Source organism: Lutjanus erythropterus, chromosome 5, assembly GCF_056507025.1.
Source record: "Lutjanus erythropterus isolate fLutEry1 chromosome 5, fLutEry1.hap2, whole genome shotgun sequence".
Taxonomy (NCBI): domain Eukaryota; kingdom Metazoa; phylum Chordata; class Actinopteri; order Lutjaniformes; family Lutjanidae; genus Lutjanus; species Lutjanus erythropterus.
In genome coordinates, this window is record NC_139321.1 from 25,343,584 (window position 1) to 25,359,457 (window position 15,874).

General features: G+C 36.7%; 1 protein-coding gene and 1 long non-coding RNA gene across 3 annotated transcripts; one reads left to right on the top strand and one right to left on the bottom strand.

The window, feature by feature from the left end:
- Positions 1–5,636: 5,636 nt before the first annotated feature.
- Positions 5,637–8,025, top strand: LOC146326996 (glutamine amidotransferase-like class 1 domain-containing protein 3, mitochondrial). 2 transcript variants are annotated; one of them, XM_084718423.1, is made up of 5 exons: positions 5,637–5,791; positions 6,230–6,342; positions 7,075–7,246; positions 7,363–7,564; positions 7,657–8,025. In XM_084718423.1, exons 2-5 carry the CDS (start codon positions 6,235–6,237, stop codon positions 7,847–7,849), a joined length of 675 nt encoding a protein of 224 aa, XP_084574549.1. In that variant the 5' UTR covers positions 5,637–5,791; positions 6,230–6,234; the 3' UTR covers positions 7,850–8,025. The 2 variants fall into 2 exon arrangements, with proteins under 2 accessions (XP_084574549.1, XP_084574550.1); XM_084718424.1 differs by lacking the exons at positions 5,637–5,791; positions 6,230–6,342 and adding an exon at positions 6,555–6,617.
- Positions 8,026–9,439: 1,414 nt separating this feature from the next.
- Positions 9,440–12,215, bottom strand: LOC146326997 (uncharacterized). The gene is made up of 3 exons (XR_014770566.1): positions 11,987–12,215; positions 10,927–11,131; positions 9,440–9,579 (listed from the first exon to the last, which is right to left on the bottom strand). It is a non-coding gene; the product is annotated as an uncharacterized LOC146326997 (long non-coding RNA).
- Between the last annotated feature and the right edge of the window lie 3,659 nt (positions 12,216–15,874).

Genomic DNA, 15,874 nt, shown 5'->3' on the forward strand with positions numbered 1-15,874 from the left:
AGATTACTTGTTTGTATTATAGTAAATGATTTTCCTGACACATGATCTTAAAGAGCAACTCAAAGACTGTGATTTCTCTAAAAATGAATTTTCCTTCTTGTTGTAACTGGAGTAGATCATAATATATAATATATATACCAAACCCACAATGATTAATATATTGGGATTTTACCCATTTAAACAATAAATACAGGCTCATGATGAAACGCATAAACTGCCAAATTAGTTAAGATTGATTATTGTCAGTTTGCCTTTTGGGTGATTTTGGCATTTGGTATTGCACATTATACTCACTTAATGGAAAATGTATTGAGTGTACTACTGTCACTGATATGTTTTATTTGTCATTTGATTCATTGTTTCAGTGAAACTGCAGTTTGACAGGAAAGACAGTGTCTAAACATCAGATTGGTTTCCAGCCAGTTTGGTGAATCAGTTAGGCATGTTGGGATCAGAGGCAGAAGTACCATGTATGCAGGTGATGCAGTTGCATTAGGGCCCCCGACTGACTGGGGCCCATGTGCACAAGCCTCTAATCATTCACCAAACTGATCAGGACCTTAAACTTCACAAGACAACATTATATTACACTACAGCAGTGACCACTTACTAAAATGCAATTTTCAGATAGTGTGTGGATTGTATTTGTAGTGTTTATTTAGTCCAGACACTTATGACATGGTGCAACATAGTTGCTGTCATTCACCAAATAAAAAACATTACTATAACACAAGTTTTACATATACAAGCTTATAGTTTATTGACTCATACATCTATGTCACGTTTCTAAATTAAATTTAAATAAGGATTAATTAGCGATTTCATGTTTGAGAATGCACAAAGAGTGCCCACAAGGAATTCTGGGTTATTGCAGTTATGGACATGCGTGATACTGCCGTGAAGGAAAACCAACAGAAAGTTAGTGAGTGAAATGACAAGATAGCAAGTAAGTGAGAAACAAGCAATATACAAGCACGAAAGTAAGTTTGAGAAGCCAGAATTGAAAGAAGCAGCAGGGAGATAAAAAGCAGCTTCCAAAACTAATTTTCTAATTTTAAACCTTCAACAAAAATTAAAGATTATATTAGGCTAAACAATTTCACCATATTTGGTATTGAGGCAACCTAAAAGTAACAGAAAGTAATCATTACTTTAATTTTGAGATACCTGGATTAGGTTATTGATGACATTTTTAATAGTTATTTAGTAGCTGTATTGCAACACATTTTTAAAGTAACCCCCCTGCAGCCTATTGCCTCTAAAGTCATGCAGACTGTTCTTGCCTTTACCACCCTGTTGGCCAGGTGACTTATACTCCTTAATTGGAAACACCCTCAACCTCCATCGTACAACAGGTGGGTGAAAGAGTTGTTACTGTCCATTAGACTTGAAAAACTGAGATTCTCCCTCAATGGCTCCCTAAACTCATTTGAAAAGACTTGGAGACCTTTCTTAAATCATGTTGACTCTTTGACATCCCTGCCTGATTGTGATATCTGAGTTATTACTATTAACTATTAAAATGGAAAAGCTAACATAGATTCAAATGTAAAGCAATACCCAATTAATATTACTTACAATTAATATTAATATTAATACTGTTAAGTTGCTATCTTGCTTCTGAGCGATTAGCCTCAACATGGTATGCTAATCAGTAAATAACCGGTTTTATATTTCTGTAGCTGGGCGGCATGGAGGGGTCTTAAAGACAATGGTAAAAACAATGCTATTCGGTTTCGTGTAAATTGCTGATGGAGGGGGGCGCCATATAAAATCTCGCCCAGGGCACCACATTGGGTAGGGCCGGTTCTGTTGGTTTCATTGTTTTGGTCACGACAAAGACACCACAGAAACATCAGACTGGCTTCCAGCTAGTTCCTACAGTCAACCAGTTCAGCACGTTCATGTACAGACACCACATACTGGTTATGCGGCAGGAGGAACAGAGAACAGACTTACAGGCAAAAAGTTTAGAAAATCTCCTAAAATAATATAATAAAGTGTAATATAAAACTGTCTTTGTAATTTCAGTTCAACATTCTTATAAGGGTGTTCACATCTGGACACACCTGTAGATCAGTTGCATGTTCCCCATCCACAAAGTAAGTCCTCAGCAGTTTCCATGGCTTTGATTCCAGTGGCTCTTTGCTGTGTGTCCTCCCTCTGTTTCTTTATATCTTGATGGGTGATATTTGCTGACTGGTGGCTGGACTGATTTCCTTCACGAAATACTGATGAAGAAAACCAAGTTCAGCAAATATCCCATGGAATATTTTTCAAACACACGCTGTGTTAAAAATGAAAACTAGTGAAAGATACAGTCCAGACTGTTGCATTCTTACAACCAGGTTATTGATGACATTTTTAATAGTTATTTAGTAGCTGTATTGCAACACATTTTTAAAGTAACCCTGCAACTACCATTTTTTTTTGGCCATCACAGCCACTTAGTTTTGAGAGACAATTTAGAGGTGACAGGAAAGACGTCAAGGTTCAGATAAGGTGTTGCAATCCTGAAAAGGAGGTCAGAGTCAGTGTGTTTCACTTTTTAGGTTTTTCATACATTTTCATAATAAATATATTTTAAAAGAAAGACGATTATAATAGCACATTTGTTGCCCCCCTGTAACTTGCTTTTATCAGTAGGTATTGCCAGTTTCAGATTTAAAGACTTTGTTCATTCAAATTGTGTGAAATTGAAAAAAATGAAAGCAGACCAAAGAAGTTATCAATTACATATATTTCATACATATAAATACTTAAAATAAATTTTCAATGAATCTGTAATCATTTTTAAAGTCTTTTTTTCCCTTTTTTTTGGTAGAACATGATTTGTCTCATTTCTCAAGGATAGGTGATAATAACAAATAACAAATAATAACTTCCTGGGTGACACAACCCCACACGGACAACAAAACCAGAAAACGCAGTAAGAGTCACGTATTTAGGAGCGTTTACCAGCAAAGAAGCAGGAAACAACATTTTTTAATGGGCTCTGCAGAAGGAAACAAGAGGGAGTATCACTGTTTCTTAACAACACTTGACGGTTAGATAACTGGACATCACCTGTCATATGACCAACACACCTGTTTTCCACATCTGTATGTGCAGCGTTAATACTGGTGCAGATTTTATTGTTATAATGGCACATTTTACACTCCAATCACAACTAATCAACATACTCACCACCATTAGTCAGTCTTCAAACAATATTCAGGTGTTATTATAAAGATTGTTAAGGTGTTATTATATTATAGCAAGAAAAAACTGTTTCACTGTATTCAGAGATGAACTTGGCTGTTATAAGACAGACTTGAAAAACTGTGAATGTATCCTTTATATTCAGGTGCCATTGTTCACATTAAGACCTACTGTGTGATCATTATGAAATTAAGTTTAATAAAAATCTGGGTGTTTCAAATCAATAACCTTAATACGAATTTGCATCATAATATAATCTTGATTTTCACTTAATTTATATAGGTGACAATCCCCATTATTGTGAACTCATGACAAACAAACATAATTCACTGTATCCAAGAAGAGAAGGAGTGAGCAGCATGTGTTAAAATCATCCTTTTAGTATAAACTGAAATGAGCATCTTTCTATTGGGAAAGAAAAGTGTGTGTGGCTGGCCTCAGCCTCCCCTTTCAAACATGTAGGATGAACTCATGTGGCCTTGAAATTTGTGAAAAATGCAAAAGACCCTCCCTAGTGCCAGAGTTTAGTTTCTGTTTTAAGCTACTGTAGAAACATGGAGGGAGAATCCATGCAAGAGGACCGTCTCCCTCTGGAGATACGAACAGCTCTTTCTGACGTAGTGCTATTCAACTTCAGTAGCAAGTAGGCCGAACAGGAAAATCTCTGGGGTTCATTGGCCACACACAATACTTTCTCAATTCATGGCTACTAATAAGAATTGAATTGAATTGCCTCAAAACAACTGATATATTGTGCACATCTTGGAGGTGATAGAAGCTCGATAGTTTTTATTGCACATTTGAATAAATTACAAGGTGTTGAACATTTTATCATGAGGTCTTTATTGGTATTCCTGATACAAGTCATAACAGAGAGGCAGAAACTGTTTGTCAGACTTTGAACACTTAAATGATTTCATTTTAAGTTGTCTCAAGTGCTGGTTTAACTGACATTTTACCTTTACAATAATCACTGGTTGATGCCTTTTGTGTTACTTGAAATTAGATATGTGTGATTTCATGGTCTCTATGTTTACACTCTGCACACCCACACAGGTGTTTTCAATCACTCTGACTAATTAAACTGGCTGATTATATCAATATGAACTGAGAGCAATAACAATAGTATAACTGTTAACTGCACTGCTGTTAGATCATACTACAGTTTTTTTTTTACTGCTAACATGCATCGATCATAACTGAAGTTACACTGTCAAAACTCTTCACACAGTCAGTAAAACAGAAGTGTGTGTGGACCAAACTGTGAATCAGTTTCATGGCATTCATACAAAATGCATTCAATGACCACATTTTCCATGAACTATTTTCTCATTCTTACTACACCACCTTTAAAATACTGTTTTTGCAGCACATTTTTCAAATGCAAAAACATTCAAAAAAGGTTGTTGGAATCGAAATATAGATAAGTTTTACAGTGAAAGAATAATGATGATAAAAGTGAGATGAACTATTTGGCCATGTGATGCATGTTGGTAATGCAGACTGTATCAAGAGTTTTGAAAAAGTGGTAAAAATGTATTGGCAGATGCTTGTTAGCAACTGAAACAAACCTTTTTACTTTGTTGAGAAAGGTGCTTTGCAAATGATGAACATTATTTCTGAGACCATCCATACTCACCAATTTATCTCATTCATGACTAATTATATTCAAGCACATTCTTATTGACTAATTGAGTAATTTATACTTTATATAGCTATGTTTCCTTTTAATTGAGTTATTAAATAATATTTCCCATAATGTGTAGATATAGTGCGATCAGGTAGCATCTTCCCTGCAGACGGGTCCCTCTCACCCAATATGGCGCCCCCTCCATCAGTGATTTACATACGCTTACAAAAGAAACCGAATAGTATTGTTTTTACCATTGTCTTTAAGACCCCTCCATGCCGCCCAGCTACAGAAATATAAAACTGATTATTTACTGATTAGCATACCATGTTGAGGCTAATCACTCAGAAGCAAGTTATTAATTTAACAGTACACTGTGCTAAAGAACTGATGCAGGACAACTGATGCTTCATTTCATTACTGTATTTTTACTTTACCTCTTTCTTTCTCCCGTTTTTCCTCCTCTTCTTTTCTTTTTGTTTTTCTTCCTTGTGCTCCGGACAGTTTCGGTCGTTTTGACATGTTAACAAAGTTCTCTGGGGTCACATCAATAAATGCACCCCTCACCCCACAGAGAGCGAGCAGGTATCGATCACCAGAGGAGGAGGAGGAGGAGGGGGGACTTATTTGGTATTATCATTTGTAGTAATACTAATTGGGCATTGCTTTACATTTGAATCTATATTAGCTTTTCTATTTTAAGAGTTAATAGTAATAAGTAGTTTTAATAAAATTATATTGAAGGTGAATTTTTTCCTGATTTTGTGGCGCCCCCTGGAGGCCACGGCGCCCTTAGCATTTGCCTATATTGCCTGATGGGCCAGCCGGCTTGACAGCAGGTGGGAGGAGACAGACAGACAGGCAGGACTATAAAGAGTCAGCCTCAGAGCTCAGACAGCACACCACTGCTGAGCAGCTCCTTCACACACAGTGTAAAGCCGCAACTTCTACACACACAAGGTGAGAAATATCTACACTGTCTTTACTTCACTGCTTTCTAAATTTAACCATTTGTTTCTCCTTATATTATTTGGAACACATGTCCACAGCAATGTTATGTTTGAATGCAAAGTAGCACTGGAAAATATATTAGTGTGATACACTGTGTATACATTTGACAGTACTTCAAAATCATATTATGACTGTGAGTGGAGTCTTAAAAACACTTCCTGCCTTCTCTGTACTGGTGTCAAGTGTGTTACTTGGCAACAGCAGCTTTCCTGGCACTCCTCTGACACCTGGCTCTATTAATTTTGTATGTAAATGTGCAGACAACAACATATGTCAGGCAAACAATTAAGAGACCCTTAATGCTTAAAAAATAAATAAAACTTATGCAGTCTAGATAATCTGTTGTACATATCCTTACAGTCTGTACTTTATGTGTGCATTTCATAGAAATCATGGTGAAGCGTGTTGCAGTTATCCTCTCAGGCTGTGGCGTCTATGACGGCACAGAGATCCACGAGGCCTCCGCCATCCTTGTCCACCTCAGTCGGGCTGAAGCGAAAGTAAGAGAAATAAACTTATTACAGTGTATTTATATGTGATTTTACACCAAACGTCTCAATCCAGTCTCATTTAGAGAGACGTTGCAGCTTTCACATCAACATTTCTGTCCATAGATTTAGCAACACATGGGCATTCTCATAACATACAGCTGATCTTAAAGGGATCGTTTGGATTAATTGAAGTAAGGTTGTATGAGGTCATTGTCCTGTAGTACTTATAGCAGATGATGGTTGGCACACACCCAGCTTGGAGAAGCAGAGAGAAGCATCAAAAGGTAGTCATTTAAAAAAAAGCCACCCTTAAAAAAGCAATATTAATTTAAGTTTATGCTATATTTAGAACATTTTCACCGCTTTACTTGGCCATCAGACAACCTTCTGACAGGAAGCAGCCATTATTATCAGCCAAATATCACTCTCTCCAAAGCAACCAAACTCCATAGACATAACAGTAATTTTACGTCACAGAGTATGGGGGTTGCTGGTCTATCACTGCCTCAATAAGGTAGTTTGTTTGTTTGTTTGTTTGCTAGTTTGACTTTGGTGTTTTAAAAGGATCATTTGGATTCACTAAAGTCACACAATGACACAAACTAATTTACAGATTTTGGCAGCGGTAGATCAACAAATTTTATGTGAGATAAAATGACTGATTTCACCTATGGAGTCCTGCTGGTTTTGGAGAGAGCTGATCTGATATAGAAAGATTTACATGCTGGTGTTTCGTTTCAGGTGCAGATGTTTGCTCCAGATGCAGACCAGCTGCATGTTGTGAATCACTGCGAGGGGAAACCTACAGAGGAGAAAAGAAACATCCTGCAGGAGAGTGCCCGCATCGCCAGGGGTGACGTGACTGATCTGGCCAAGTTAGATGTGTCAGCATTTGATGCTGTCATCGTTCCAGGTTAGGCTGACCCAGCCATAAATAAATGCTATAGAATAAAATATTATACATTTCTTTTTGTTTTTGCGCCTACACTTTGGTGATATGCTGAATGAGTCCTGTGTGTTCTCCTTCAGGCGGCTTTGGCGTGGGAAAGAACCTGAGTGACTGGGCACTGAACAATAAGGACTTCACCATCCGGCCAGATGTAGAGAAGCTCATCAAGGATTTCCACAAAGCTGGAAAGCCGCTGGGCATGTGCTGCATCTCCCCCATCCTCGCTGCCAAAATCCTGCCAGGCTGTGAGCTCACTATGGGGCAGGACAAAGAGTGTGAAAAGTGTGTGGAATCATTTATCTTCATCAGATTTATATGATTCTAAAAAATATCTCAATTTAGATCTCTAACTTTTGCTCTCTTTTCGTCTGTAGGTGGCCGTACGCTCAGACAACAGGTGTTGTGAAGGAGTTGGGCTGCAAACATGTCAATACAGATGTGGAGAAAGCTCACGTTGATGTCAAAAATAAGGTGGTCTCCACCTGTGCATTCATGTGCAATGCTCCCATTCATCAAGTCTTTGATGGAATAGGGGTCATGGTCAAAGAGACACTGAAATTAGCTTAACAATTAATTACATACCGGATGTTTATTTATGTACTTTAAAGCAAATGATGTGTGATTTCTAGACAAACATAAAGTCTCTATCAAGTTACAAGACTTGTCTCACAGCTTTCATCCAATGTTTTATCCTCTGTGTGTTGTTCATCATTTTTCAATAAAAGTTAATCTATAAAATACAATTTTTGCCTTTTTGCTTTATTTGTATGTGTGTGTGTGTGTGTGTGTGTGTGTGTGTGTGTGTGTGTGTGTGTGTGTGTGTGTGTGAGCCAGGCAGGAACCTTTATGTGAAGGAACAATTAACATTTTTTACCCCCAGAACATTACATGACTAAATGTTTAGGTGATTTATATCTGGCACTGCAAGGTTTTCCAGAACCGGGCCAAATACCAACTATTGGGTCTCTGTAAATAATATTATAAAGAGTTCAGTCTTGGTCTCCTCTATATGAAAAGTGCCCTGAGATAACTTATGTTATGACACTATAAATAAAATGGACTTGACTTAAACCCACAACCCTTTGAAATGGTAGATTCAACTAACACATACACAGTTATAGTTCCTGTTATTATTAATACTTGTACTTCTTATTTTTGAAATCATTTTGCATGAAGTAAAACTGATTTCCCCATAAGAACAGGAAAACTTAGTCTTCTTAGTTGTTAAAAGTAACATTTATTATCTCAATAGTATACATTTCATTGCTACATGCTACATTTTGACAACTTTTCAAAAAATCTTTCTTTTGTCAAAATATGCAAACAGACAAACTTGAAGTGCTTTGGGTAAAAATTAAATCTTCTATCAAGTCCAGTCTGAATGTATGACGATTGAGTGAGTCACAAATCTAATACATTAAAGTCTTGAGTCATCTAATTAACTACTTCATCAGCAGACACAACATATTTTACAGATTTCACACTGGAACAATGTGTTTATGCCTCAATAAATCCAAGTGTTGGGTTGTCAAGATTTTGTATTTGTATTATCAAAACCCTAATTACAAAGAATATACCACCACCTGGGATGGTGTGCAGCTGGCCATGGTGCTCTCCAGTTACAAAAGGACCCACCTCTGGCCCAGTCTGCCTGACTGAACATGCGCTTCTATTTTTAAGTTGAATATTTTGAATAAAGTTTCTCTGTGTATCTAGACTGTGGCAAAAATATAAAATTAGTCTCAAATAACATCTGTGGCTTCTGCAGAGCAGAACCAAAACACCATTGGTAAGATGCTTCTGATTCAGTATTTGTGATGATCTGTCATAGATGCTGCTGTCGGTTGTTTTTCAAAAGTAGCTTTGTTTGTTTATTGTAGTAACAGTTGACCACACATGACTGTCATCCTGTGTGTTCATTTGACTTCTATCCTTGGTTGCTTGACCCGCTAGTTTAGTCTGCCTCACTTAGTATCATTTATCTGACTGAGGTTTGATCAAATTTATTGGTCGATTCAAATAAAAAAGCAGTTTACTGACAAATCCAGGTCCCTGTCCATGGTGCTGAAATAACACACTTCACTGTAATCCCTTTCCTCTCTGTAAAAATGACATCTGTCCTGAATCTCCACACAGCCTCAGCTATATAAAGGTGCACTACAGGCCCTCACCCTCTATGCAATGAGCCATCAGGATGGCCTTGATCACCTCTAAGACTTGAGGGTGTCTGGTCAGGTCGCGCACCCACGGATACTGCTGGTGAACATTGTGGAGGCTGTACTGAGTGTACTCCTTACCTGGAAACATACAAACACATAATATACATATTCACTGACAAAGACTGCAGAGATGCCCTGGTCTACAAATATTCTTCTTCAGATGTAAGAAAACATGTTTGTTTGATACAGACTCCAACAAATGATCACCACTAGTAATGAATCATATCACAATTGTAATATCTGTTAAAATAATTGCAGTATGACTATTTTACCATATCATGCAGGCCTAATCCTAACAAGGGATATCACATCTGCAGGGATAACAGCGATATTTAAAAAAACAAAACATTGATATTACGTTAATAATATACCTATGATAATATTTTGTAAAAAACAACAATGAAAACAATTTCCAACACTCATATAGACCAAATGCACAATAAACAAAGTTAAAGGTAATATCTGCAACATTTTCCTACAGAGAACAATGTGTAGGTTTTTTTTTTTTTTGGTTTTTTTTTCTTTGTTTTTTTGGTTTTTTGATGTGCAGCTCATACATTGATATTTGATGTCCTGATATGTTTAGAAACAGTTCGGATTCATCTTACTCACTTCTGCCAAGATGAATTTGGATAGCATATATATTGAATAGCATATTTTAAAATTACTTTTGAATCCATTTTTGCAAACCATGAATTGATTATCAAGCCACCAATGGATGCCTGAATTGAGCCTGGATCCACTCGAGGTTCCTGTTTATTAAAAGGAAGTTTTTCCCACAGTCACCTCAGTTACACTTGGTGGAAACCACTGGGTTTATAAAAAGTACAGCCCAGACCTGATCTATCTGAAAAGTTCCCTGGGATCTATTGATTGATTGACTGATATGTTGGTTTTCAAAGTTCAGAGCCCCCTTTAGTTGGCTTGATTATTTTTGTTCACCTGTAGGTGATCAGTCTGATGCCACAGACAGAAAACAATTGAGCCCAGTTAGTCTAATATTTCTGTTTGACATTGCTTAAAACTACACCACATGAATACTGACTCTGATAAAGTGGGAAAAATTGTGAAATTCCTAAACTACTGTATGTCACACATTTGGTCATTTAGTCTATTTTTCATAACTAATGTAATAATTTTTCACCTCCATTCATTTAGCCTCCCCTGAAACTGTTTGGAGTCCCCCTGAGGAGGCCCGCCTCCCACTCTGGAAACCTCTCATGTGGTGAAAATGTGATATTGTGACAGCCTTAATTCTAACATTAATTTTGAGGATTACAATAATATAAAGACAGAAAACCACAGGCCTGATAACTAAATTGGGTCTCATTAATTATTATTTTCATTTCTGCATTCTCTCTCTTGTTCCTAACTAATTTGTGTCTCTTTTCATCCCTCCCCTCCTCATCCTCCAGTGACACTTACCGAATTCCCTCTCCAGCTCAGAAAAGGCCTGCCTGGCCTCCCTCAGCTCGGTCTCATTCAACACCGGCAGCGGTGAGAGGAAGCCCTGCTGGTTGTAGTTCTCCTGCAGTTTAGCCGTGGATGTAGTCATCATGTCCATTAGATTGTTTTCACTGCTGACGCCTCAGGCCTTCTGCTTCCAAAATTTATAAGGTAGACACTGTGTCTGTGTGGAGTAGGTGGAGGTTAGGGGGGAAGAACAGAGAGAGAAAGTGAAGTGTGAATATATTCTGTCTAAGATTGTGTTCTGGCTGTTTATAAAAAGAACATATGCCCTTCCCACTGAGCACCACCTTGTTCCACCTGCTCTATAAGACCAATATAACCCTGCTGACTACACCTCAGTGCCTGTGTGAAGCAGACTATTGTCCATATCTGTTGACAGGTCAGGAAAACAGTGTTTCAGGATGATGGATGCCTCCATCATGATTGCAAATTTTCCTCCAGTATTTTCTGATAACAGGCTACATTCATCTTGCCATCAATTTTCACCAAGTTTCCTGTGCCTTTGTAGCTCACACGTCCCCAAAACATCAACATCATCCACCTCCGTGTTTCACAGTTTCATCATAGGCCTTGTTGACGCCTCTCCAAATGTAACGTTCATGGTTGTGGCCAAAAAGTTCAATTTTGGTCTCATCACTCCAAATGACTTTGTTCCAGAAGTTTTGAGGCTTGTCTCTGTGCTGTTTGGCGTATTGTAAATGGGATGCGTAGTAATGGCTTTCTTCTGGTGACTCGACCATGCAGCCCATTTTTCTTCAAGTGCCTCCTTATTGTGCATCTTGAAACAGCCACACCACTTTTTTTCAGAGAGTCCTGTATTTCACCTTAAGTTATTTGTGGGTTTTTCTTTGCATCCCGAACAATTTTCCTGGCAGTTGTGGCTGAAAGTTTTGTTGGTCTACCTGACCGTGGTTTGGTTTCAACAGAATCCCTCATTTTCCACTTCTTAATTAGAGCTTGATCACTGCTGATTGGTATTCTCAATTCCCTTTCCTGTTTTATACAGTTCAATTACCTTTTCCTGCAGATCCTTTGACAATTCTTTTGCTTTCCACATGACTCAGAATCCAGAAATGTCAGTGCAGCACTGGATGAAAGATGCAAGGGTCTGTCAGGAGCCCAGAAACACACTGACCTTTTATACACACACACTGATTACAAGCAAACAGATCACAGGTGAGGATGGTTACTTTTAGTAGCCATTCAAACCTGTTTGTGTCAACTTGTGTGCATGTTATCAGGCCAAAATCTCCAGGGTATGTAAGCTTTTGATCAGGGTCATTTGAGTAGTTTCTGTTGTCATTATGATTTAAAAAGAATAAACACAGTTATTTGACAATAAATGGCTTCACCCAACCACTAACCATGAGTGAAAAAAAAAGTTTTTTGTTATCATTCGTATTCTCTGAAAAATGGCCAAAAGAGCACAAATTCTACCAGGGTATGTAAACTTATGAGCACAACTGTATATGACCAAAAGGATGCTTAGGGAGATTTTTATTTTTTTTTTACTTTGTTAAGAGAACCTAAACACTTATAAGAATCATCGCTTTTTCAGCTGAAAATAAAATTTCATTCCTTGTATTTAAGGCTCTGTTATAATAAATAATAATAATAATAATAATAATAATAAACACAATAATTAGCCCAATGAAAAGAGAAAAAAAAAATGCTAATCAATTTGAGTGAAAAACTAAAGCCATAAGTGTCTGTTAACTTTGAAGATAAATGAAATTTTCCAATTTTTATTACAAATACAGTTAAATACCTACTTTTTCCTTGTTAACTTTGTGGTACAGAGATTGAGATTACTTTGGTTTAATTTACAGAGGTTCAGTGACATGGAATACCGCTATGTCATTTTTTTAAACTTTAGTCACAATTAGCATTAGTACGATTTAAGAAAGCTATTAAACACTTGTTTTTATATATGCAATATTATCCTTATAGATTATCTTTGTAAACTGGTCTCTAATAATTAGTCATTCTAATTCAGTTTAATTATTTAGTGTACTTGAACATAATGTCTGCTAGTGTGTACAGTCTTATCATTTGTCTTCCTCCTTTTGTTTTCTTTTGCCCTTTTCTTTCTTTTCCATTTTTTAAACATATTTTTCTCCTTTTTAATTTAGGAGAGAGCCCTGATCAAGCCTCTCTGTGGGCCTTTTGCTCCTCTGTGTCACATTTTATCTCTTAAGTATATATCATGTTTTTGTGCACAGGTGAACAAATAAGTTAAATTATTATTTTGTACCAGTGGTTCTCAAACTTTCTCAGGTATTTTTTTTTCAGTATTTCAACACACCATTGATAAAATCTCACATTTATTGCTGTAGCATGTCTTGCTTGTTTTCATTGTCTTGCAGTGTTTAACGGTGCCAGTGTTTCCTCATTGCTGTATTCATGGGGGGTGTTTTTGTCTCCATGCTGCACAGTGACATCAGTTTCTTACCCTAAAGTGTTTTTAAGTACCTTTTCCATTTTTCCTTTTTAGTCAAAATTCCATCAGTCACTGACGGCATTGTTTCCGTAGTACTTGTGAAAGACTTTGTTGCTTTGTTTACCACACTGGGAAATTTCAGTGACAGCAAAAACTTTACATTCATGGGCTTTTACAGTAAAACACAACTTAGACATAATGTTCACATGATCAAACACAACACCAATATAATTCATATGGTTTTACTCCATTTGTGGTCACCTGTGTTCATCCAGTGCTGTATTTCCACTATAAACAAAAAATTAAATGGTGCCTAGTATGCATTAAAGATTCTCCTTTTGTTTAGTTTTAAACCTAAAATAGACATACCCCTGATTAACTTTTGAATTATATCAATCAATCAATCAATCAATCAATCAATCAATCAATCAATCAATCAATCAATCAATCAATCAATCAATCAAAAAATGAAAATGAAAATCATGCTGATAATGATAAAATATAATATTGACTGAAATAACAGATAATGTTGACTAAAAATAAAATAAAATAAAATAATACAAAAATAAATAAAATAAAATAAATGAAAGCAAAGTTCATGTTCATAAATAATTATTAATCATAAGAAAGACTGAAGAGGTAGGTTTTAAGTTTGTGTTTAAAAATGTCAACACTTCCTCCTGCGCTCAGATCCTCAGGCAGACTGTTGCAGAGACTCGGAGCATAAAGTTGTAAAAGCTGCTTCAACAAAGCTTTTAGTCCGGCACTTTGGAACAACCAACAGACTTGAGCCTGTTGACCTGAGGAGTTATACAGGTTCATTCACTGTGAGGATGAGAGACAAATATGCATAAGGGCTTCAGAAACAAGTAAAAATGATTTTTAAATCAGTACGGAAACTGACAGTCAACCAGTGTAAACACTTTAAACCAGGTCTAAGGTTTAAATCAGGTGTTCTCTCATTCTGGTCCTGGTAAACATGCAGGTCATAGATCTGTGGAACAGATGAAGCTGATTTATGCTGTTTTTGGGTGGACCAGATAGGAGAGAATTACAGTAGTCCTGCTGTGATGGAAAAAATACTCACATTCTTTACTTAGGTATTTTTACATCATGGTATTAGTGTTTTTACTTAATTACAATTTAAAAATTTTGCATGTTATTGTTTCCTTTTTTGAAAAATCTACATTTTATTGCTGTCGTTGTACTTTAATGGTATTCTTATCGATATTTTTTTTATTACTAAATACAGACCTGCAAACTCATAAGAGGAGAAAAAGGTGGCATGTTGGTAAATCAGTCCCCTGTCGAGGGTCTGGGAGCATCCAGAAGAAAAATGTTGTGATTTTAACATATTAACAAAACATTCTGCTGACTGTTTCAGTTAAAAGACTTAGTTCCATCTTCTGTTTGTGGTTTCTGCAGACATTACTACCTTTACTTTTACTTTTGCACTTGAAAAGAAAAGTAAAAAGTAAAGTGAAAACCCACTTGAAATCAAATTGGGCTGTATGTGGCCCCTGAACCAAAATGAGTTTGACACCCCTGTAACTACGACACTGCTTCAGTATATATCACTCTAAATCATAACACAAGTTAGACCTTATGATGTTCCAGACCTTTGCTTTAGGAAATTTTCTCTAACTGGACCTCTTTGAATTTTAGTTGAATACCCCTGATCTAGAGGCTGGATTTCTGTGATATCTGAAGTTGCATCACTGTTGTGTCGAAACTATACACCTGTAATTGATTGTTATCGTCGAAGTCACTCCTTTGTTGTTGAGTATGTCAACACAAAAGTCTCCAGGTATATGATTCACCTCTGGGGGGATATTTTTAGCTGCACAGGTATATTAACAATGGGAACCTTTCCGTATGGTAAAGCACAGCAATGCAGGAAGTATTCTCAGGTATTTTTTTTTCAGTATTTCAACACACCATTGATAAAATCTCACATTTATTGCTGTAGCATGTCTTGCTTGTTTTCATTGTCTTGCAGTGTTTAACGGTGCCAGTGTTTCCTCATTGCTGTATTCATGGGGGGTGTTTTTGTCTCCATGCTGCACAGTGACATCAGTTTCTTACCCTAAAGTGTTTTTAAGTACCTTTTCCATTTTTCCTTTTTAGTCAAAATTCCATCAGTCACTGACGGCATTGTTTCCGTAGTACTTGTGAAAGACTTTGTTGCTTTGTTTACCACACTGGGAAATTTCAGTGACAGCAAAAACTTTACATTCATGGGCTTTTACAGTAAAACACAACTTAGACATAATGTTCACATGATCAAACACAACACCAATATAATTCATATGGTTTTACTCCATTTGTGGTCACCTGTGTTCATCCAGTGCTGTATTTCCACTATAAACAAAAAATTAAATGGTGCCTAGTATGCATTAAAGATTCTCCTTTTGTCTAGTTTTAAACCTAAAATAGACATACCCCTGATTAACTTTTGAATTA

What these genes read in the sequence shown, in the direction of transcription:
- LOC146326996 (XM_084718423.1), top strand. Translation starts at nt 6,235, where the DNA reads ATGGTGAAGCGTGTTGCAGTTATCCTCTCAGGCTGTGGCGTCTATGAC. An exon ending in TCAGTCGGGCTGAAGCGAAA is followed by an intron (nt 6,343 to 7,074) that starts GTAAGAGAAATA and finishes GTTTCGTTTCAG; the next exon opens with GTGCAGATGTTTGCTCCAGA. An exon ending in CAGGACAAAGAGTGTGAAAA is followed by an intron (nt 7,565 to 7,656) that starts GTGTGTGGAATC and finishes TTTCGTCTGTAG; the next exon opens with GTGGCCGTACGCTCAGACAA.